General features: G+C 53.4%; 14 protein-coding genes across 14 annotated transcripts; 10 read left to right on the top strand and 4 right to left on the bottom strand.

Moving 5' to 3' along the window:
- Nucleotides 1-105: 105 nt before the first annotated feature.
- GNI_113270 (Rad4 beta-hairpin domain protein) lies at nt 106-2559 on the bottom strand (the record flags this gene model as incomplete). The annotated part of the gene is made up of 1 exon (XM_011133266.1): nt 106-2559. The coding sequence occupies one exon, from the start codon at nt 2557-2559 to the stop codon at nt 106-108; it is 2454 nt and encodes an 817-aa protein (XP_011131568.1).
- Nucleotides 2560-2799: 240 nt separating this feature from the next.
- On the top strand, nt 2800-4107 carry GNI_113260 (hypothetical protein; the record flags this gene model as incomplete). Its single annotated transcript, XM_011133265.1, has 1 exon — nt 2800-4107. One exon carries the CDS (start codon nt 2800-2802, stop codon nt 4105-4107), a length of 1308 nt encoding a protein of 435 aa, XP_011131567.1.
- Nucleotides 4108-4341: 234 nt separating this feature from the next.
- On the bottom strand, nt 4342-5936 carry GNI_113250 (putative vacuolar ATP synthase subunit H; the record flags this gene model as incomplete). The annotated part of the gene is made up of 3 exons (XM_011133264.1): nt 4342-4644; nt 4784-5541; nt 5642-5936. 3 exons carry the CDS (start codon nt 5934-5936, stop codon nt 4342-4344), a joined length of 1356 nt encoding a protein of 451 aa, XP_011131566.1.
- A 28-nt stretch (nt 5937-5964) lies between these two features.
- On the top strand, nt 5965-7265 carry GNI_113240 (hypothetical protein; the record flags this gene model as incomplete). Its single annotated transcript, XM_011133263.1, has 2 exons — nt 5965-6150; nt 6234-7265. The coding sequence occupies 2 exons, from the start codon at nt 5965-5967 to the stop codon at nt 7263-7265; spliced, it is 1218 nt and encodes a 405-aa protein (XP_011131565.1).
- A 424-nt stretch (nt 7266-7689) lies between these two features.
- On the top strand, nt 7690-8158 carry GNI_113230 (putative 60S ribosomal protein L14; the record flags this gene model as incomplete). The annotated part of the gene is made up of 2 exons (XM_011133262.1): nt 7690-7761; nt 7859-8158. 2 exons carry the CDS (start codon nt 7690-7692, stop codon nt 8156-8158), a joined length of 372 nt encoding a protein of 123 aa, XP_011131564.1.
- A 66-nt stretch (nt 8159-8224) lies between these two features.
- Nucleotides 8225-8872, top strand: GNI_113220 (putative transmembrane protein; the record flags this gene model as incomplete). Its single annotated transcript, XM_011133261.1, has 2 exons — nt 8225-8317; nt 8468-8872. The coding sequence occupies 2 exons, from the start codon at nt 8225-8227 to the stop codon at nt 8870-8872; spliced, it is 498 nt and encodes a 165-aa protein (XP_011131563.1).
- Nucleotides 8873-9666: 794 nt separating this feature from the next.
- On the bottom strand, nt 9667-10965 carry GNI_113210 (bystin; the record flags this gene model as incomplete). The annotated part of the gene is made up of 1 exon (XM_011133260.1): nt 9667-10965. One exon carries the CDS (start codon nt 10963-10965, stop codon nt 9667-9669), a length of 1299 nt encoding a protein of 432 aa, XP_011131562.1.
- Nucleotides 10966-11651: 686 nt separating this feature from the next.
- On the top strand, nt 11652-12172 carry GNI_113200 (60S ribosomal protein L14; the record flags this gene model as incomplete). The annotated part of the gene is made up of 2 exons (XM_011133259.1): nt 11652-11723; nt 11873-12172. The coding sequence occupies 2 exons, from the start codon at nt 11652-11654 to the stop codon at nt 12170-12172; spliced, it is 372 nt and encodes a 123-aa protein (XP_011131561.1).
- A 271-nt stretch (nt 12173-12443) lies between these two features.
- GNI_113190 (hypothetical protein) lies at nt 12444-13394 on the top strand (the record flags this gene model as incomplete). The annotated part of the gene is made up of 1 exon (XM_011133258.1): nt 12444-13394. The coding sequence occupies one exon, from the start codon at nt 12444-12446 to the stop codon at nt 13392-13394; it is 951 nt and encodes a 316-aa protein (XP_011131560.1).
- A 1316-nt stretch (nt 13395-14710) lies between these two features.
- On the top strand, nt 14711-15205 carry GNI_113180 (RNA recognition motif (RRM) containing protein; the record flags this gene model as incomplete). Its single annotated transcript, XM_011133257.1, has 2 exons — nt 14711-14798; nt 14898-15205. 2 exons carry the CDS (start codon nt 14711-14713, stop codon nt 15203-15205), a joined length of 396 nt encoding a protein of 131 aa, XP_011131559.1.
- Nucleotides 15206-15411: 206 nt separating this feature from the next.
- On the top strand, nt 15412-16035 carry GNI_113170 (RNA recognition motif protein; the record flags this gene model as incomplete). Its single annotated transcript, XM_011133256.1, has 1 exon — nt 15412-16035. One exon carries the CDS (start codon nt 15412-15414, stop codon nt 16033-16035), a length of 624 nt encoding a protein of 207 aa, XP_011131558.1.
- Nucleotides 16036-17024: 989 nt separating this feature from the next.
- Nucleotides 17025-17777, top strand: GNI_113160 (hypothetical protein; the record flags this gene model as incomplete). Its single annotated transcript, XM_011133255.1, has 1 exon — nt 17025-17777. One exon carries the CDS (start codon nt 17025-17027, stop codon nt 17775-17777), a length of 753 nt encoding a protein of 250 aa, XP_011131557.1.
- A 207-nt stretch (nt 17778-17984) lies between these two features.
- On the top strand, nt 17985-18560 carry GNI_113150 (hypothetical protein; the record flags this gene model as incomplete). The annotated part of the gene is made up of 2 exons (XM_011133254.1): nt 17985-18141; nt 18244-18560. The coding sequence occupies 2 exons, from the start codon at nt 17985-17987 to the stop codon at nt 18558-18560; spliced, it is 474 nt and encodes a 157-aa protein (XP_011131556.1).
- Nucleotides 18561-19482: 922 nt separating this feature from the next.
- Nucleotides 19483-20370, bottom strand: GNI_113140 (hypothetical protein; the record flags this gene model as incomplete). The annotated part of the gene is made up of 1 exon (XM_011133253.1): nt 19483-20370. The coding sequence occupies one exon, from the start codon at nt 20368-20370 to the stop codon at nt 19483-19485; it is 888 nt and encodes a 295-aa protein (XP_011131555.1).
- Nucleotides 20371-20550: the final 180 nt, after the last annotated feature.

The raw sequence follows: 20550 nt of genomic DNA, 5'->3' as shown, positions 1-20550 counted from the left end.
CGGTAAGCACTTCCGGATAGTTACCCACGAGGACAAACGAGAGGGGAATAAGTCCGCGAGGACAAGCAAGAGGGGTACATATGGTGAGCTTCAAGCACAGGAGTGTCAGGTGTCGGCATCGGATGCGGCCATGGCCAAGACCATTTTTGACAGGGCTCGCCATATGCCGAGCACACGAATTCTTTCCTCCCATTCCCGTTTACGGTTTTGTATGCCTTCGAAGTATTGTTGTCGGTCTAGAATTTGGTTTACGTCATTTTCCTTGACCAGAACGCCATTGAAGACGGGCTTGAGATTTTTCTTCTCATACTGATAGCCGGTGAGTGCCTTGAAGTGGGGCAGTTGCAGCTTATATGCGGTGAAGGAAACGGATGGGTAGACCGAGTCTTTGAGATGGACCCAGCCTGGTGGTATGCTTGTATGGTTCTTAACGACCCAGACCCTGCTACCCGATTCGCGTTTGGTTGCGAGCATTTGTTCGTCTACAAGTTCGGACTGGTTCAAGGTATATAGGGGGCAGCAAACTTTTTCTCCAGCAGTGTGTACGCGATTTGAGCCAGGGAAGGTTCTAGAGGATTTCATAATGGTCTTGATTGGATTCGAACCTGGGATTAAAGTCCTCGCCATTCTATTAAGTTGTTTTTCGGTGTACAAATCGACGACATCTAGTTTAGAGTAAACTGGCTGGCCTCGGAATAACGCCTTAATTTTGGCATCGGGCTTTAGTATTTGATTCGGTTTGAGTGCCCCGGGCAAGGCGTACACCTGGTTGTTCTTAAAGCCGGATATGGAGGTAGGCATCTTGTCACTCTTCTCAATCATATCTTTTACGTGCTTTATGTCCAGCTCGTATAGGTGCTGTGCGGATAAGGCATCGATCAATTGGTCGTCCGAAATCACCGAATTACTCACCTGTCCTACCTTTATAAACTTTCGTAGAGAACCAGTCCATCTACGAGCCTCGCAATATCGAGGCGTAACGTCGAACATTGCACCTGCCGGGCTGATAGATATAACACCTTTTAATGAACGACGAATTTCCTCTACTCGTGACCACGGATTAATCCAACCATTCTCCTTACGCTCCTGATAGATCAAACGTAAACGATCCGAGGTTGCCTTCAGATCATGAACCACGTGTAACCATACCTTGCTGTAATCATCTCCCCACCCTTCCTTCATTGAGCTCTCGTGCTCCCTGCCTACCTGCACTAACCTGCCTCCCTGCACTGTATTGCTTCCTTGTACTGCCCCTCCGACGGCCATGGGTTTACTCGCCGCACTGATGTCAGATTCATCGTCATTGGACTCACTGTCGTTAGACTCTTCGTCCCAAAATAAATCCTTCATTATGACGTCACGTGCTGGGTCACTGGGATCTTGTCCAGAGCTATGCCAAGCACCTCCTTCCCGCCTCCCTTCCTGGAGCGATACTACTCGGTCAGCTTCGTCCTGGGAGCCTTCGCCTCGAGACCCTTTTTCGGGGGAAGCGTTCCCTTGGGATCCTTCGTTCCCTTGGGATCCTTCGTTCCCTTGGGATCCTTCGTTCCCTTGGGATCCTTCGTTCCCTTGCATTAAACTACCGTCATCATTCAGATCATTGCCCATCTCATTACGGGGGATGCTGTCCTGGGCATCTACCCCCCGGCTGTTGCCTGCCGCCGGTTTCCCTTTGCTTGATGTGTTATCAGGTATTGTGCTACTGCCAATCTGTTCTGTACCCCTTACTCCTTCATCAACCTTAGCATTACCATCGAAGGACTGGAGTTGTCTCAGTTGGTTGTTGGTGTAGTCGCTTGTTCGTTCTAGGACGTAGTCCGGTGGTATTCGGGTTCCAATCTGAGTTGCAAATTTCCTCAGGTACAGAGGACGGAATTCGTGGTCTTGGAAACCTCTTACGGCATTGAACCTTTGAGCGGCACAATTGAAGGAAACATTGTAGAACTCGACCCCAACCCATGTGTCGACCATTGGCCAGAACACTTCGCACCAATACAGCAACGATCTTGGTGGTTTCGGTGTTGTTAGTCGCACGCGCTGGAAATGTGCGCCTTCCACGCGACCAAGTTGAACCTCCAAAAGGGACTTTTTATCCGTAAGCGTAAGCTCCCGCTTGGTGATATGCAAATCGATGCCTATACAGAGTCTTTGATGGCTTCCCAGGACTTGCAATAAGGTGCAGTAAGCGAACAAAATCGTCGAAGGCGATCCGTGCCGCGTCCTCAAAAGTTTGACAAGCTCGTACCGCCATCGTAACCGCAACGCCGATGACCTGTAGCGAACAATGCAGCGGCCAGCGGGTAAAGTACGACTCGCATATTGACTGGTGTACAGCTCTCGCTTACCCAGTCCTGGCATAAAGAAAGGGTCGTCAGGTAGAATGACTTGGAAGCGTTCTTGGAACCAGGCGAACACATGGAACGGTTCTCGGTCCATGAGCTCTCCCGCCCGAGTACTGTAGACCGACAACAACAGCGCTTGACTCAGCTCATCCCCTATCACCTCACTCTGTATCAAGTACCCATGCACCCCCAAAGACGAACACAAATTCCACGCCATTTTCTATCAGCCCAGCGGCCGCCCCCACGGTCCGCCCGCGGCCGCCCACACGGTCCGCCCCGGCCGCAAGTCCGGCCGTACTGTCGGCATCACTTCTATTGTCGGCAAAAGTGTGGGTCTCGAAAAATGTGTTAACGGGCAAGTTTGCCGAAGCAATACAGGAGCACTCAACGAGCACTGACTATGCAAGCACCCGAGATACATGTCAACCCGCCGTCTGCCGGTGCATGGAAGCGCAACATGGGTCGGGATTCGCTCTCGGCGAAGCAAACGACGACCGTTAAGGCCGCGGCTGCGGACTCAGGACTTGAGGGTATCCGCGCAGTGGAAGCTTCTCGCACCCCAGAGGTGCTCAAGATCTCGCAGCACCCGCACATCGACGACCCCGAGGACCTCACGGAACTCATCTCCAAAGGCGGCGTCAACGCTTTGTTTGGCGGCTCCCAAGCCTCCGCCGAACCGGCCGCCAGTCAAGGCGCCAACAACCAAAAGGCCAACAACCAAAAGGCCAACAACCAAAAGGCCAACAACCAAAAGGCCAACAACCAAAAGGCCAACAGCCAAACGACAGAGAGCAAGGATCCAGCCGCAGCGGCTGCCAAGGGTGCTCTGAAGGCGCCTTCAGAACAAGGGATCAGGAGTCGCAGCCCGGGTCCGATCAGTGCGGGTGTGAGCGACATTTCTTTCAGTAACGACGAGGCCAGTGTGAGTCCGAGCGTGACGCCAACGAGTCTGTTGGCCGAAAGTCCTTCTCCGTCGATGAGTTCAGTGTCATCGCGGGCAGACTTTGACCCCTACCGCGATGATGAGTCAGAAGCCGAGTCGCAAATGACGCCCATCACCTCGCTCTCCGACGCATCGAGCGTCGTCGGTGAGCCCGACGAATATTACATTCTGCCCACCGAGGACTACTTCCATCGTGCCCCTTCGCCCGCCGTCGCGCGTCTCCATGAGGTCAAAATTCCCGCAGAGTACTACTTCACGCCAGCCTCGCCCGCCGCGCCAGCTGCCCCCGCCGTGCCACCCATGAGAGCTTATAACAAACATCTCGCCCCACGCACTGCCGCCGCTACCAACGAACCCGTGGCTCAGGACGAACCCAGTACTGCCGACCACTCCGCCACCACCGAAGCCGAAGCGACTGAGGACGTTAAGGAAGAAGCAGTCAAGGACCAAGCAGTCAAGGACCAAGCAGTCAAGGACCAAGCAGCCCCGGAGGAAGAGTCGATGGCTGGGGCGGAGCAGGGCACGCCCAAAGTTGGGGAGGAAGGCGAAGAAGGCGAAGAAGGCGACGAGCCTGTTGATACCAAGGCAAAGGGCTCCGGCGAACCCAGTCTAACTGTGGTCCTGCAGGGCTATGCAAGTCTCTACCGAGACATGCAGCGTAAGCGACAGCAACTGCGGCATGCGGAAGAGTGCCTCGCTCTCGCAGAAGCCACCGCGGCAGAAGAAGCGAAACGCCTGGACGCCTTCGAACAGTACGTACATGACGTCGAAAAGAGGGCAGAACCGTACCGGAAGTTCCTCTCCTTCTTCGGCTGGGCCTAGGATGCCTCTGTCCAGAGCGTCTGCGCCCAGACCAGCTGAATTGCACCAGCTGAATTGCATTTGCATGATCGATCACATTTTTCGAACGCAACGAAAGCACCCATGGCGGTGCCACCAGGTAACGAGTCACAACGGACAGGATGGGGCGTCGAATAGTACGTACCCGCCAAAGGGTGTAATATCCCCCCGGTAAATAGTCGCGCGACAAACAATTAGTGAGACAAAAATTGTCGGCTAGTGCTTCTCTTGCGCAGTGTGTTTCTCTTGAGCCCCTCCGCCCAGCTGCTTCCAGTTGTCGAGCATTAACTTCTGCGTGGTCAGAAGTGCCTCACGGGCCACGTCCTTCTGCGGGTAGTTCATCATCTCCATGATCTTCGCTTTGGCCCCGATGTTGGACATGATCTGTTTCCCCGTCGGATATAGACGGGCGAACTCGCCCAAGTCAAACAAAGCCAGAGATAACGTCTGCGGTTCCTCACAGGTAAACAAAATGTTGGATAGCTTCTTAACAGCGTCGTACTCGTTGTCCTCAAACCTCTAGAGCGTGTGTATGTGGCACTGTGTACATGTGGCACTGTGTACATGTGGCACTGTGTACATGTGGCACTGTGTACATGTGGCGCTGTGTACATGTGGCACTGTGTACGTGGAAAGTGGCACGTTACGTAAAACTTACGTTGACGTTTTCGATCCAGAACTTTTCAGTATGCAATGGACCAGGAGTAAATTTGCAGGCGTCCAGTTCCTTGAGGTATCTGTCGAAGTGGTTAATCTGGTTGAGTGAGTGATAGAACTTCCTTTGTAGGGACTCGATGTCATTGCTTAGTTCCTCATCCCTCCATTTTTCGTAGGTCAGCGAAGTAAGTGTGTAATCGACCTTTTGTTGGATCAGTATCTCGAAAATCCATTCTTCATCAACGAGGTTGTTAAGGAGCATGATACTTGCACGGACGATCTTCTCCTTCTTAATGCCTCCAAACATAGCTAGGAAAGAGCGGAGCATGGATCTATGGATATAAAGAGGCCCTTTCTCTTCCACGACTTTCCGGTTAAAGCTGAGCTGCCACAGACATAGGACCGCGTAGTATGTTTGGTACACGTCCTTGCTTGTCAGACCCTGGCAGATCACACCGCGCAAGGTCGATGAGTTGCACAAGTCCGCTCTTAGTGCATCTAGACGTAGCAAGCTCGATATCGCTGCTAATCGACCAGCACTAGTCATCTTCTCCTGACTCGGGTCAATAATCAACTTGAATAACGGCCGCACGTCAATTGTACCCGGATTATAGTTCAAACACGTAGAAATCAGCAACGCAAAACTGTCATTCACAACCTTACCATTACTCGGCCATGAACGAGAGAACGCGGCATACGCACCATCCACACCCGCAATTGCCGGACAATTCGCAACCAAAGACCAGTTGCTCGTATCCACTGCATCCACGCCAATTGCGACATCCCCTTGTGCCACCCGTGTGTGCGACCACTCCCCTTATCTGTGTCACACCCCTTGAGTGTGTCCTTGGATGCTTACGTTTGCAGCCGTCGATAATGAGCGAGGCGATATACTCGGCCGCTTGAGGTGTCTTGTTGATGGAGCGGAGCGACATGAGGAGAGCCTCCAGAATGGCGGGATCTTTAAGGAGCTCGTCGGACTGGGTGGAGGCGGCGGCCGCCGCAGACTCCAACAGGTCGACATACTTTTGGTCAATCTCTCCTTGCCGAGCCAAGTTAACGAAATCTGGTTTGGGCACCGCTTCCCGCACGGCGGTGCCAGAGCCACCCTCCTCCTGACCCATGAGCCTCATCTTTTCAGTGTCCGCTGGCATCTCAAATTTTGTGGGATGCCTTTAAGGAATGGCCGGCTTTTTAACTCCACTCCTCACGGCGGCAGTTTATACCGGCCGAGACAAACCCCTACTGGAGCTAGAACGCAAGGATCCCCAGTCCCTCATTGAAGCAGCTCTGACTGAATTGTCTGACCTTCCTCCCGATGTCACCTTCGCAACTCTTAGATATCTAGTTACAATTGTAAAGAGAACTGTAGGCACTCCCACCCTCTCCTGGCCCCAATATCTACCCCTCCCCTCCCGCCGGCACGGGATATGATGGTTGTAGCATTGTAGAACTTATCCACTGAAGTTTATAGGCAGTTCTTCAAGAGCCTTGTTGAAGATCGCTGGCTGGCTTTACGAGGGGAAACCGAGACCGACGTGCTCGTAATGACTGCTTACTGCGACCTGGCGGGTCAGGTGAGCCGACGTGCACAGTTACAGGCCGAGGAGTACCTGCATCTGGTTGCGTTGTTGTCGACTGGGCTTGTGCAACTACTTGGTCGCGGCGGCGGTGCTGGAGCCGGCGCCGGCCCGGCGCAAAATGACGGCCTGAAGGTTTCATGTTTTAGTCGCGTGTTGAGGGAGTTGTTTACTCGAAGACTGCCTGCCTACCGCAGCACGCAACGCCGAGTTTTGAACGCCGTATTGGAGGATCACAGCACAGTCGTTACACGCTACGTTGAGCAATTCTGGGCGCAACAGCACTTGGCGGCAGACTCCACCACGGCGTCTGCGACCGGTGCCTTGCCGTTCCGAGAGTTCAAGAGCATGGTGCAGGCTATGGTCCTTTCGCCCGTCTTCCCGGACCCCACGGCGCCCAACGTTCCGGTGGAAGTCTTTGCGGCTTCGCTGGACGCGAGTGGGTTGTGCACTGCCGTGTTGCACGGCGGGGCCGCGTTGGAGCCGGTGGTGGCGTGTGCCTTGGCGCAGGCGGCTGAGTGGCCGATTGCCGCGCAGTACAGCGTGTTGTTGTCGCTGGCGGCGGCGCAGCCGGCGACGTTCGAACAGCTCGTGGCGCAGGGCGCGCCCCCGACGGCGTCGTTGCAGCCGCTCGTGGCTGAAGTGCGTGCACACACGCTGCCCGCGCTCTGCGAAAGCCTCGAAGACCATATCGCACACAGCTGTGCACGGGCCGTTGACGTCGCACTGGAAACCGCCGGCGACGCGGGCGACGCCTGGACCGTCGCCGACGGGGTCGCGGTCGTCCTCCTTGGGCGCTCGCGCCTCGTCGCGCGGGAGCTGGCCCAGTTCAACGACTCCGTTATCAACGCGCTTTTGGCCACACACGTTGCGGACCTAACGGTCGAAAAGAGCAGTAGCTAGCTTACAGGTCCGGGTTGGAGGAGCCAGAGGGGGCCGGGTTGGAGGGGATTGGAGGAGGAGCCAGAGGGGGTCCAGAGGAGGCCGCAGGGCCCTATTTTGCGCCGGTATGGTTGACGCAGGTATCGTTTATCATCTGTCGTATGACAGCCTTGTGAGGATGATTCGGCTGTCGATCCCTACTGGGCTCGTCCTTACAAGGGTTGTCCTTACAAGGACACCCAACTAACCTGCCGCAGGGACGCCGACCGCTCCGTAAGGTAAGTAACGGCCGTCGGCAAAGCGGTACCGTCACGAGGCTTGAGGAAGAGTTCTTTGAGCGAAAGCGTTAGCGTTGCATCCGGCCTCCGCCGCAGGGTTGCGAATTCGAGGGACAGAACGTTAATTTTTTTGGAGGCCAGTTTTCGTGGGCACGGGAATTCCGGAGATGGCGCTGTTCAAGAATTTCATTGAACCCGGCAGGTTGGCCATTGGCCGATATGGATGTGTGACAGACAAGGTAAAGCTCGAGAACCGTTGCTCGTGCATGTGTGTGGCACACGTGTGTGTGTAATATTGTGTTAGCCGGTTGGATGTGATATATGGGTGTGTTTTAGGCTGTCATTATTGTCGATATCGTGGACTTGAACCGTGTTATCGTGGTGGTGCCGGAAGCCAGCAAGCGTGTGTTGATTCCCATAAAGCGTCTCCAGATGACGGATTATAAAGTCGAGTTAGCCCGTGGTGCGTCTGTGGAGGACGTGGAAGGTGCTTTGAAGGAGAACGACGTTGTTAGCGAGTGGAAGAAGACTTCCTGGGGCAAGAGAACGACCGCTTTCTACGCTAAGCGTGCCCTGACCGACCTCGAGCGGTTCAAGGTTGTGCGCGCGCAGAAATACGTTGACGCTCAGATGTAGGCGCCATGCAGTTTTTGTCAGCCAACTTTTCCTCCCTCATGCTCCCAAAAAACGCCGCAAATGTTTATGACCGATGCTAATGCCCGCATCTATGAGCAACTGAATGTCATCCACGAAGAATACGTCAAAGCCGATGAGGGTCTCACTGACAGATACTTGGTAAGACAATTAGTTAGTTAGTTAACAGGACATGACTCTTCGGACAGACCGGTCATCTGACTCTTCGGACAGACCGGTCATCTGACTCTTCGGACCGAGCTCAATAATTGGAACACCCACGGAAGGGAAGTCAATAATAGTATTTTTTAGTTCTACATGGACATAGGAGGCTGGACACATGGTGCGGTGCTGATGATGGTCATAGCCGGAATAATGATGTGCAGTTGCGAGCCAGTGTACGTTTTAGGGATCGTTACGATCGTATACCCGATAGTAAGCTTGATTGTCTTTACGGAAGTGCGCAGACGTGCGGCGAACGAGGTGTACTTCCAACTACTGTGCGTGTTATTGCTAGCTTTATGCTCAGCCGACTTCATTACCATCTGCGCCGCCTTCCACGACCTGGGTATGGGTCGAAAGAAAGGCTGGGGACCTACAGCCGGTGTGCTGGCCGCGATCCTGGTGACCTGCTGCGCCGCACTCTTCGCCACCATTTTCGTCAAGAGCATACGCCACCACAAGAACCCGGACGCCGTCAAAAACAGCGAAGTCTAAACCTCCCAACTAAGTCTGCTCGGCGGCCTGAATGATCCAGGATCTGAATGATCCAGGATTTGAATGATCCAGGGTCTGAATGAACCAGGACCCGAATGATCTGAATGAACCAAGACTTGAATTATCCAGGACCTAACACACGGCCTAACGCACGGCTCTGGGGCTGACACCAGACGGCAACACAACGGGGCGACGCAGCCCATCCCGGCAGTCTATCTCCACTGTCTGTCTCGGCAGTCTGTCTCGACTGGGCTGTCCCGGTACTTCATATGGAGTGGGCGTCAGGTAGCCGATGCATCCGGCGGCCGACGCATCCGGCGGCCGATGCATCCGGCGGCCGATGCATCCGGCGGCCGATGCGTCCTGCGGCCGATGCGTCCTGCGGTCGATGCGTCCTGCGGCCGATGCGTCCTGCGGTCGATGCGACCGGTTATGTGACGTCGATTTTGGTTGACGGATCATGGGATCAACATGTTGTACACACAAGTGCACACACAGGTGCAAGGAACCCCAGGCTTCAATTGGTTGGTATCCCCCCGGTCGAGATGCGAGAACCAGAAAGGCTCTGCCCCCCGAACGTTCGCTCTCAGAGGCAGATAGCCAAAGCCTTTTTGGCCTGGTAAGGATCAAGCAATACGCCCAGGAAAGCGTTCAGGCACAAAAAACTACCACATTACCAACAGTTGGTATCACACACACAGTCGGGTGACACAAGGCTTCGGGTGGTCGGGGACAGTCAGGGTGACATGACAAGAACAGCTAGTTCGAGTGGACAGTAAGTTCGAGTGGAAGAATTATGTCATGGCGATGTCTTGATGGTTGTCATGGGATAGGTAGTTAAGTTCTCTTCGGATTTCCATGGTGATTTTGGTATGATGATGAACCTTGATGAGTTTCTTGATGGCTTCTAACTCGTTGTGATTGAGTTCCGTCTTCCATCGTTGTACGAAAACGAGGAAAGCTTGTTGCCAGATGACAGGTGGAATTTGGTCCGTCTTGGTCATGTAGGAGATGAAGTAGGCGGCGACAACGCGTACGGCTGCGAGGGGTAGGTTATTTTTCTTGTTGATGAGGCGTAGCATGGAGTAGTAGAGTTGGTTGGTAGGTGGTTCGTGTTTGCAAAGTTTTATTAGAGCGGCTGCGACATGTACAGCAGGTACGCTTTGTTTGGCTACGACGCTGTTAAGTATTACGGCTTGTTTGTAGTTGCATTTGGAGTCCAGTATGACTGGGAAATAGATGGCTTTAAAGAAGGCCGCGGGTTTGTACAGGCATTTACCAAGTGCTTCGAACAAATGCACATTAAGTCGGTCAAACTTTTGAATATCTTGGAGCACTGCCGGCAACAAGACATAGGACATATACTTCTGGCTATCCCCCTCGCCGACACCATTCACAAACATGGGTGTGACTGCCGCCACACCATGAGGTGTCCACCTCTCAGGCTGAGTCAACCATAATACGTCCAACCAGTTCTTGAGATTCGGAATAAACCGTAACGCCTTAGGCAGCTTGCCCACTCGGTAATGCGACATGTAATCACCTACATCGGCAAATAACTTCTTCGTACTTTCATTAAACAACGCCATCTTCTCCGCCTCAGCCTCTGCACGGGACTTCTCCTGCATCTTGGCAAATATTAAGTCACCAATAGTACGACCACTATACTCACTACCAGCAGTACTATCTTCATTACCAACCACCCTCACAGAACTTGATGGACCCAAAACAGCATTCAAGTCCTCTTCCACAGGATACGCAAACTCATCCGTCTCTAACGTCGCATCCAATGGTGGGTACTCTTCCGTCACTTCCAGCAACCCTTCATACTCCTCATCCAGCACCATACCGCGACTCAACTCCTCTACCTTCGCCGCCAACCGATCGTTAGCCGCCAACCGACCGTTAGCCTCCAACCGACCTTCTTCAGCATTTCCCTCTTCGTCCTCTTCCTCTCCCCCTACACCACCTCCAAACCGCACCTTCTGCCGAGACTTACGCCGCACCTCCGTGTCCCGCTTTATAGCAGACTCCAATGATATAGGACCCGACCGACTCTGACGGCCCACAGCTGCTCTAACTACCTTCGGCATAAACCCTCGCCCCAACAAAATTTAATACCCCCACAACCCATTTACCTCCAAACTTGCCGAAATTCGTCAGCCATTAACTGGCCTCGAACGGTTCATGGTTGTGCGTCCGCAAACGCGTCACGCAACCAACTTGGCGGAAATGTCAAGTGCGGATCTCTGTTAGCCAACTTGCCCACATTCATCACGCCAAAATGCCCACATTCATCACGCCAAAAAAACAGATGAGCCTGACGCCCGGGAGACGAGTAACCGCTGGCCCCGGCACCCACGCATCCGACCCAGGGCACCCAAGCACGGTCCGTGCTCGGCACGGTTTGAGACAAGGTCTCAAATACCACAAACAAGAGCCCGCACACCGTGGGCTGAGATACCGGCAAACGTTCCAGATACCCATTTCGTGGAATGCCAGACAACTCAACTGTCTAAAAGACCCTTGAGACAAGAACAGTGAAGAAGGGACACCGTCGTCAGTCCGGTGTTTTTTCTCAGTTTTTTTTTTGGGGAAGATGCGCCAGAGTTTAGCTTCGTTTCCGCAGCACCAGAGACAGAGCCGTGGGAGAGCTTCGAACTAAATGGTAGAGCAACGACGAACTCAGCGCCTCGTGCTTGGGGCAATTCATCTCAGTTCGAAGGACAGAACGTGAAATTTTTGGCGGGAGTTTTCGTGGGTCGAGAATTAAGGAGTGATGGCGTTGTTCAAGAACTTCGTCGAACCCGGCAGGTTGGCTATTGGCCGATATGGATGCGTGACGGACAAGGTAAGGCCGAAGAGCTGTGGCTCACAGATCGCACATGTGTGAATGATATTCGAACCAATGTGTGTGCGGCTGACATTAACGTGGCTATAATTGGGTTGAATCACGTCTGTGAACACGTCTTCTTTGAGCTGAGATGAGCAGTGTCGTAGGCTGTTATTGTTGTCGATATCGTGGACCTGAATCGCGTGGTCGTGGTGGTGCCTGCGGCAAGCAAGCGCGTGCTGATTCCCATCAAGCGTCTCCAAATGACCGACTATAAAGTCGAGTTGGCCCGTGGCGCCTCTGTAGAGGACGTGGAGGCTGCCTTGAAGGACAACGACATTGTCAGCGAGTGGAAGAAGACTTCCTGGGGCAAGAGAACGACCGCTTTCTACGCTAAGCGTGCCTTGACCGACCTCGAGCGGTTCAAGGTTGTGCGGGCGCAGAAATACGTTGACACTCAGATATAAGGCCTTTTTTTACAAGCCAACCTCGCCACCCTTCCCCCCCGGAAAAAAAAAGCATTCCGGCGGCGAGCACTCGGCGGCATTTATTAACCATTGAATTCAGGCTGAATGGGTTCCTCAGAAGTTCTTTAATTTATAAAAAGCTAGCGTCAGGACGAATCAAGCCTCAACTTCCATCTCAGCCACCGACTGCACTCATTCCACCGCATTTCAGCGCCATTCACGTGTTTGATCCGCCGTAGAAGACGAATATTTATTTCGCGAAAAATTGCAGATGAGAGCACTGTCAGCACGAGGCAGCCAAGACGTGTGGGGAGTATTGTTGGGGGCGACATTGGGTCTGGATGCTCGAAGCCTGGACGTGGAAGACTCCTATCTGGAGCCGGAGGAAAGGAAAAATCTTACCAGCGCTGCGGATGCTGACAACGTCAGTACCTGTTCGAATTTCCGGTACATTGACTGCTCCGGGAGCGGCGCCAATCGGGTGTCAAGTGTTTTAAGACGTCATTTCTCGGACGGGATCATACCGGTGCGGCCTGTTAGTGAGGGGTCTGTTAGTGAGGGGTCTGTGAGTGAGGGGCCTAGCGAGGGTGAGGAGCCTATCAGGCTGGTAGACCGGGAGTTTAGTAATCATAGGACCCTGGCGACGTTCGCAGCAGAGCATTCGTTAACGGAACCAGTGCTTCTAACGATCGTGTTGGAATCATTAAAGTTATTGCGCCAGTGTTCGCGCGGGAAATTCTCGTCCACCGATCGAAAGGCTCTGAACGAGGTCCTACAATCAAAGTACCTGCCGCGATACATGAGGCAGTCCCGCAGAGCGCCATACCTGACGGGTATGCATCAAATTGCGCTCGATGTTGACGGACATAAAGACCTGCGTAATTTATCTTGGTTTGGGGTGCCAGTGGAGCCCTCCTTTAGACTCCGCCTGCAGCCCTGCTTCGGTCAGAAGAAGCACAAGGCGATGAGGCAAACCGGTAAAGCGTTTGTTGATATGGCTATCAAAACTGGAGTCATAACCTGTCCCCAACTGGCAGCAGGATTCGGGACTCGTTGCCGCCGGCTCACCTGTCGACAGGAACATAAACTGGAAAAGGTGCTGGCAGGTGGGTTCCGCAACTTCCGTCAATGGTGCAAGGCCGTCTCCAAATACCACAAGAAAACCATCGGCGTAAAGTCCGTATCGCTACCGACATTACGCCCAACGTCCACGGACTGCTAACCAGACCAGACAGGGCAGATATCGATCGGGACGCACCACTTGCGAATGTTTTTATTCAAAACCTGCAAGTACCACCTCATATTCAGTGTGTGCGCACACCTTTCAGACACAGAACGACACAAGAATAACGATAGTCGTCATTCACAGGCGTGCTGGCGGGAATTTACGGGCTTAAAAAAGGGAAAATTTATCGCAAAAAAACCAGCAAATGAGAGCAGTGCCAGCACGAGGAAAACGAGACGCATGGGGAGCGTTGGCGGTTCTGGACGCTGGCTCAGTATTCGCTGGCTCAGTATTCGGCGTAGAAGGCACCGATTCTGAGCTGGATGCAAAGGTGGTGGACTCTGAATTCAGCTCTGGCCGCCGGGCAACAAGCTCGATGAGACGCGGGCTGCACATGGTACCAAGGGCGTACGCCACCCCACAAGCCATCGTCTCTCCGTATCAGCCCTTGACCTCGTTCTCCTCACAACATCCGTTATCGGACAGACTGTTCCTTGCCATCGTGCTGGACTCTTTGGACCTTCTGGACCGGTTTTCACGCGGGAAATTTTCGGAACGAGAGGCTGTAAACGATGTGCTGTGCTCGAAATATCTTCCGCACTTCATGAAAATGAAACACGGTGTGCCGTATCTGACTAACGTGTCCGAGTTTGCGGTCCATGCCGCCGGATACCCGGATTTAGGGAAGTCACACGAAGCCCGCCGACTGCCCTCCTTCAGACCCGGTGCGCAGCCCTTCTTCAGACTCCGGCTGCAGCCCAGCTTCGGTCGGAAAAAGTCCTCAGCGATGAAGGAGACCGGCAAAACGTTTGTTCGAATAGCTGTCGAAAGCGAACTCATAACCTGCACCAAACTGGTGACAGGGCGATTCCGAGCCCGCTGCCGTAAGCCCGCCTGTAGACAGGAACACAGACTAGTAAAGGCGCTAACAGGCAACTTTCGTAACTTCCGCCGTTGGCGCAAGGCCGTGGCCAAGCACTATAAAAACACCATCGGCGAAGAGCCCGCACCGCGCGCTCGCTCTTATATCCACAGCGGCTACTAATCTGGCCAACCAATCATCACACGAACGTTTTTGCGTAAAACTTATAATCATCATTTAGGGTACGGGTTTTTTTAGTGGCTGGGGAATAGATACGTCATCTTGCTTGTCGCATAAGCCACGCCCGATTGGACAGTGCGGTTGGGCGGGGGCTTTTCAGGTAGTTTCGGTTCGTTTTTGCGGGAGCAGTATAATTCAGGCGGATCGCAAATAATTTGAGCGAACGTGTGTTTTAAGCGAACGTGTGTGGTGCCTAATTAGATAGCTAGCAATGGATGATGAAGCATGGCAGCCACAAAGCGATAATGATCAGCACAGCAAAATGTTTGTCGGAGGTTTGGCCCAAACTGTAACGTCAGGTAAGAACGTTCACGCACGCGCGCGGAACGTCACCGGAACCCCAACCCAAAGTGTTTGTCCGGAGGGTCTGGCATGCACGATCTGAAAGTGTTGTTCAGATTTTCTGAAAGCGTACTTTTCGAACTATGGCCCGGTGCAAGATGCGTTTGTTTTGATGGATGAGCAGTCGGGGCGGTCACGTGGGTTCGGATTTGTTACATTCGAAGACCCACTCACGCTGAAGAATGTTTTACGGCAGAAGCCACACATACTGGGGAACAAACAGGTTGACTGCAAACATGCGGTGAACAAGAATATAAAACGTGCGCCCAAGAACGCTTCCGTGCCCAACTTTTGCAGCGCCTGGGCCACCGCCTATGACTCACGGCAGTCGGTTGCGCCGGACGAAGCGGAAGCTACTTTGTAAGCCTCACCACCTGGCATCTTCGAGTGCCTCCGGGTAGCATCGGGCACCTCCTGGTTAGGACCGGGCACCTCCGGGTAGCGAGCGCCTAAAGTCTGTTGGGCAGCTGGGCGTAAGGGTGGTACCCTTACTGGGCGTAACGGTGTTGGTGTTTAAGTGTCTTTTGCAGCAAGGAGGAGCCTTCGCCGAATGTAGCTGGGCAGTCTTCCATGGGTGCGTCTTCTATGGGTGCCTCGACGTTGGATCCCTCAGCGTTGGGGCACGAGTGGGAAGAGTCTGCTGATTTATTCTTGACAGGTGGGGGCAAGTCGTATTTGGCGCTGAGTGGGGACAAGTGGTTGGAGGATTGCGAGGAAGCGGACGCGCGGAAGATCTTTGTGGGAGGTTTGCCGGATATCACGCCATTGGAGTTTGCCAAGTATTTCGAACACTTCGGTGAAGTGGCTGACGCGATGATTATGTATGATCGCAAGAGGCGACGGCAGCGTGGGTTCGGCTTTATTACATTCGCCTCCGATGAAGGAGTGCGGAACGCACTCGACATTAGCAGACACCCCGTCAAGGGGAAAGTCGTCGAAGTTAAGAAGGCACACCCCCTCGTTCTCCAGAGCGAACGAGTACCCGCGAAAAAGGAACGAGACGCTGAACTTCTCCGCCGAGAAACCGTCTCTGAACACTACACCTTCACAGCCATGGACGAAACGGCCTGCGCCTCTTTCCCCAGCGCAGGCCCTGGTCCTGGCCCAGGTTGCAACCCCGCCGGCCCGCCCCAAACGTATGAGTCCCGCTACCCTGAAGCGCCCTGGAACACATCCTGGCTCAGTCAACGCTAGCCCCACGACGAGACGGGGGACATGATCGTGCCACGGTCGCGACCAGGGGGGGGGTCAGTGGCCTGGGATGGGAAGCTGCCTAAAAGAAGAAGCCACGTGGGAGCTATGGTGACTGTATGATTTTGAATGCCGAAAAATCCTTGTATCGAGTAAGGAGGGCTATGCTAACCAAGCTGGGGTGGGCGTGCTCAGAGTTGGTGGGAGATGATTCGTGTGCGGAGATCGTTTGTGGAAATCGTTCGTGGAGATCGGGGATGTTTTGTTCTTTAGATGGATCTATTATCTGCAGCGGAGGTACGACGACTTGCACTGGAGCACGGGTATGTGGAGTCGGGCTCAATGAAGGGTCAGGAGGTGTTGCTGTTCTACAAAGCTTCGGAGCCGTTTGCTATTTCTCTGGAAGCTTATCTACGAACAGGTGACTTAGCAGTATTCCTACCGCATCCGCGCCAAAAGGCTTGGCGTCTGTTCCACTTCGGCGCTCTTTTCTCTACTGAGACGCTCCGAACCGTACTCGAAGCACCCTTCAGCGACTCCGCATTCTGCTACCATCTCTCCGAAATACTAGCCAAGTCTCCGACCAATCCTCCCCCCTGTCCCGAACAAGTCGCTCTCGAAAGGCAACTCACTCTTATCGACCGCGAAGTCAACGACCTACAACGCGAGCGTAGTGAACTTGCCAGAACACTTAAGAGCCTCTCACCCAACGAAGACGACGATGACTGCCGATCTTCATACAGTAAAAAAATGACTACTGTAATGACGGACGTCCGCGCTCCCGGTAGACAAACCCTCCGACACGACCTTGGTTGATCCGTGGTCGCACCCCCTCCCTCCTTTCTCCGTGCTCCCACCCTCGTCATTCAATTCCCATCGCCTGCCTTTCTTGCTTAGCGCATCCTTCCCTGTCTGCTTTCCTTGAAAATTATGGGAGTTATGCAGACCAACAGACCGTCACGGTTGCGTCGGCCAGTGTGGAGGATGTGCGGATGACTTCGGTGACTTCGGACATGTTGATGTCACGGGCGAACGGTGACCGTGCGCGCGGGAACAAGGGCGTGTGGTCCATGTTTTTCCCGGACGCTCAAGAGGAATTCGCGCGAGCTTGGACGGCCAAGAGTGTAGCCAGTGTGGCATTGGGACGCGGGTTTGTTGTGAATTATGACGACGGGACGGCGACTTGGTCGGACGTTTCGCCCTTGCTGGAGTCGAAGCTGCGTCAGCAGGGCGTGCAGACAGGCAGCTTCGGCGGCAAGGCTTCCGTACGTATTCGTTATTTGGTGCTCGGTGACGAAGGCAATTTCTACGTCAAGTTTGACAACGGCCGCATGGAATGGTGCGGCCAGGACAGCTTCGGCGCGGCGCTCCGGCGCGGAGTCAGCGAGCGACACCTACTCGTCGAAAAGGTCGCCTTTGCTCAGGAAGGCGGCTGGCTAATTATCTGGAGCGACCGGACCTTCGAGGCCGAGAACATTCCCGACACTCTGGAACAGAGACTCGGTGGGACTCGCGTTGACGACGGACGAATAACCGGCCCCGCCTCCGGCATCAAGGACATCACCCTGGGACCCGCCGGGGAGTGGTTCGTGATCTACAGAGATCACTCTGTCCAGGCAGACAACCTGCCAGATGGCCTATATAAATGTCTTAGCCAAATCAGAGAAAAAACCGGACGAGTCAGAAGCATTGCCTTTGGCGAAAACCGCAGCTGGTTCGTGCGCTATTGGGACGGCGCCAAATAGAGACGCTATTCCGGCCTTGGAGTGCCACCAAACAGGGTGCCTACAAAGAAGATGCCTTGATTCTCCTTATTTTATTAATACCCATCATGAATAAAATAGCCAATGTACTTCCAAAGCCTAAAGCGAAAAGGCCCCAATCAATGCTTTTTGTCATCTAGCACACGCGTGTGCTCAGAGAGCGCGCGCAAGGCGCGCTGTTTAATTTTTATGTTTAGTTCGATAGAGAAATACAATGGCGTGCTAGCCTTCAAAAAGCTATACTGCGGCCCATCCAACAAGCACGGTTTTGGAATTTTTACCTTAAGACAAGTCAAGTCTGGCGCTATAATTGTATCTGATGATTGTATAGTATTTGCCCAGGACAGTAGGTCCTACCGAAGCATGCGCTTATGCCCTCTTTGCACTCGAGACGGCCCGTGCGATTGCGGCAGTATAACCAAGTATGCCGAGGCACTACATATTTCAGAGTTTCGAGATGTAGACCCCCGTTTAGTCGCATCGCTCGATATTCTTCATCTTGACCTGAGAGTATATCACCGAAGGAAGTACTCGGAAATATTTCCAGAATGGCGAGGATGTATTGAGCAATTGGCTGCCGTTTCTAGGGTACCAGTCAGAACCTTGGATGAACTGACGGTAAGTGAGATTGTGACAATTAAGTTGTTTTTGCAGGGGCTTTTAAGGCTGGATTCTGTCGAGGTCGACGTACACAGCAACTGTGTGGATGCCACCTTATCCCAACGAGAACTTTTACATCGATGGCTCGAAATGGGGGAAGTGTAAGCCACGCAATACTCAATGCACCACAGCATAGTGTAACTTATTCCATGTGTTCTCAGTCCAGACAAGGCAGCTTTAGAGAGAGGTGAGCTGCCTCCAATCAAGGGATCGGCACTATGCGTTGTAGCCTCTATGATCAATCATGATTGCGACCCCAACGTGGAATTCATATGGTTTCGAGACGAGACAGATGGTCATCTCATACTCGAGGTAACACCCCCTCGAGGTAACACCCCCTCGAGGTAACACCCCCTCGAGGTAACACCCCCTCGAGGCAACACCCCCTCGAGGTAACACCCCCTCGAGGTAACACCCCCTCGAGATAACACCCCCTCGAGATAACACCCCCTCGGGGTAACACCCCCTCGAGGTAAATTACACCGCCTCAGATCACAGCTCTTAAAGACATACCTGTGGGCCAAGAGCTCTTGTCTTGCTACTCCAATTCAGAAGATGATCTTAACAATTTATTCGGATTTGTTTGCCACTGCAAACTGTGTCATAATAAGCATAACAAGCACTGATCAAACACTGACTCAAGGAGAAACGAAATTCAATGACACTACTAATGCAAGACGCGGCGGTCATTCCAAATGGCGGGGCGTTCATTACAGCCGTGTTGTGGCCGTCAGTCACGTTGGTCCGGTCTTTGCTGATAATTTCCAGGAGGCCGAGGAGGCACTAGGCCGAGGAGGCACTAGGCCGACGACGTAGACCAAATTATCCCGAAATACAGGCAGACATCCTGTGCCACCTGACCGGGTAGTAGACCGGCTGGGAAGTAAACCACCGAGGGGGCCGTCTGCGAGGCAGACTAGGAGGCTTGTGAGGCAGACTAGGACCGTCCGGGAGGCAGACTAGGAGGCTTGGGAGCTGTTTGGGAGGCAGGCCGGATAATAGGGGAGGGTCGCAGCTCTGAGCCATGTTACCTTCTTGGGGTGCGTTCAACGGGGCGTCTTGTATAGTCCCGTAGAGAGTCACGGGGTGGCTCACGTGGGAGTGTGTACTGCAGGTCTTCGCTCCAGCCTCGTGCACTTTTCGCAAACTCTTCGCGGTCTTTTTGCTCGAGCTGGTAGTTGCGGTGATAGCGGCGTTGCTCGCGACGACTGTCCCAGTGGTGCTCTTGTCTTTGCCTGTTATGCTCTTGTTGTCCGTACTCTCGTCGGCCGTATTCTCGCCCGTAGCTTTGGTCATATTCCGCCTGATATCTCCGGTGTGCGGAATCGCGACGGTGTGCCAAATGAACACGTTGTGCAGGAGCCACGCGTTGTGCAGAGTCCACGCGTTGTGCAGAGTCCACACATTGTGCAGAGTCCACACGGTGTACCAAATCGCCACGGCGCGCGGGGCTCGGGCTGGGGTCGATGGTCATTGATGCTTGGTCGCCGATCTTACCATTGGTGACAGTTTCTGAGACTATGATGTTTTTAACAAGACGGAATCGTTTACTTCGAGGCTGTCTTGCTTCTTCCAACTTCTCAAAATGCTCTTTGAGGAGATCGCTCAATACTTGGTTGTAACGATCCGCTGACATCTCTTTCAATTCCTTGTGGGTGTACATTTCGTTATAGGCACCAATATACATGTCACTATCGCTGAAGTAATCTGCGCATTCCTGGGCGGCCTTGGCCGTTACCTGGGCGAGCATACAAGGCAACCAGGCGTCCAATGCAGCATACTCAATCTGAGCATCAGATACCACCCCCGTCCAACGGCCCTTCGCCATCGGGCTGCAACCCTTCTTCCAAGCTGCAAAATCTTTGTAAAGTTCCGTAGCACATTTCATATCAACCGATAAGTATTCCAAAGACATTAAATAAGCATGAATGTCTCGAAGACCTTCTGCAGGCCGCCCAAAAAAACGATTCACTGCCAACATATCCTGCTCCAATCCTTTGCCATACTTAATAATCTACAGTCCGGAACAAATTTACAACTCTCTGCACACGAATTCAAGGTGGGAGGGGGAGGGGGAGGGGGATGGAGAGAGAGG

Source organism: Gregarina niphandrodes (genome assembly GCF_000223845.1).
Source record: "Gregarina niphandrodes unplaced genomic scaffold scaffold00026, whole genome shotgun sequence".
In the NCBI taxonomy this organism is placed as follows: Eukaryota; Apicomplexa; class Conoidasida; order Eugregarinorida; family Gregarinidae; genus Gregarina; species Gregarina niphandrodes.
The sequence above is the reverse complement of the archived record's forward strand: the minus strand, read 5'-3'. Positions and strand labels throughout refer to the sequence as shown.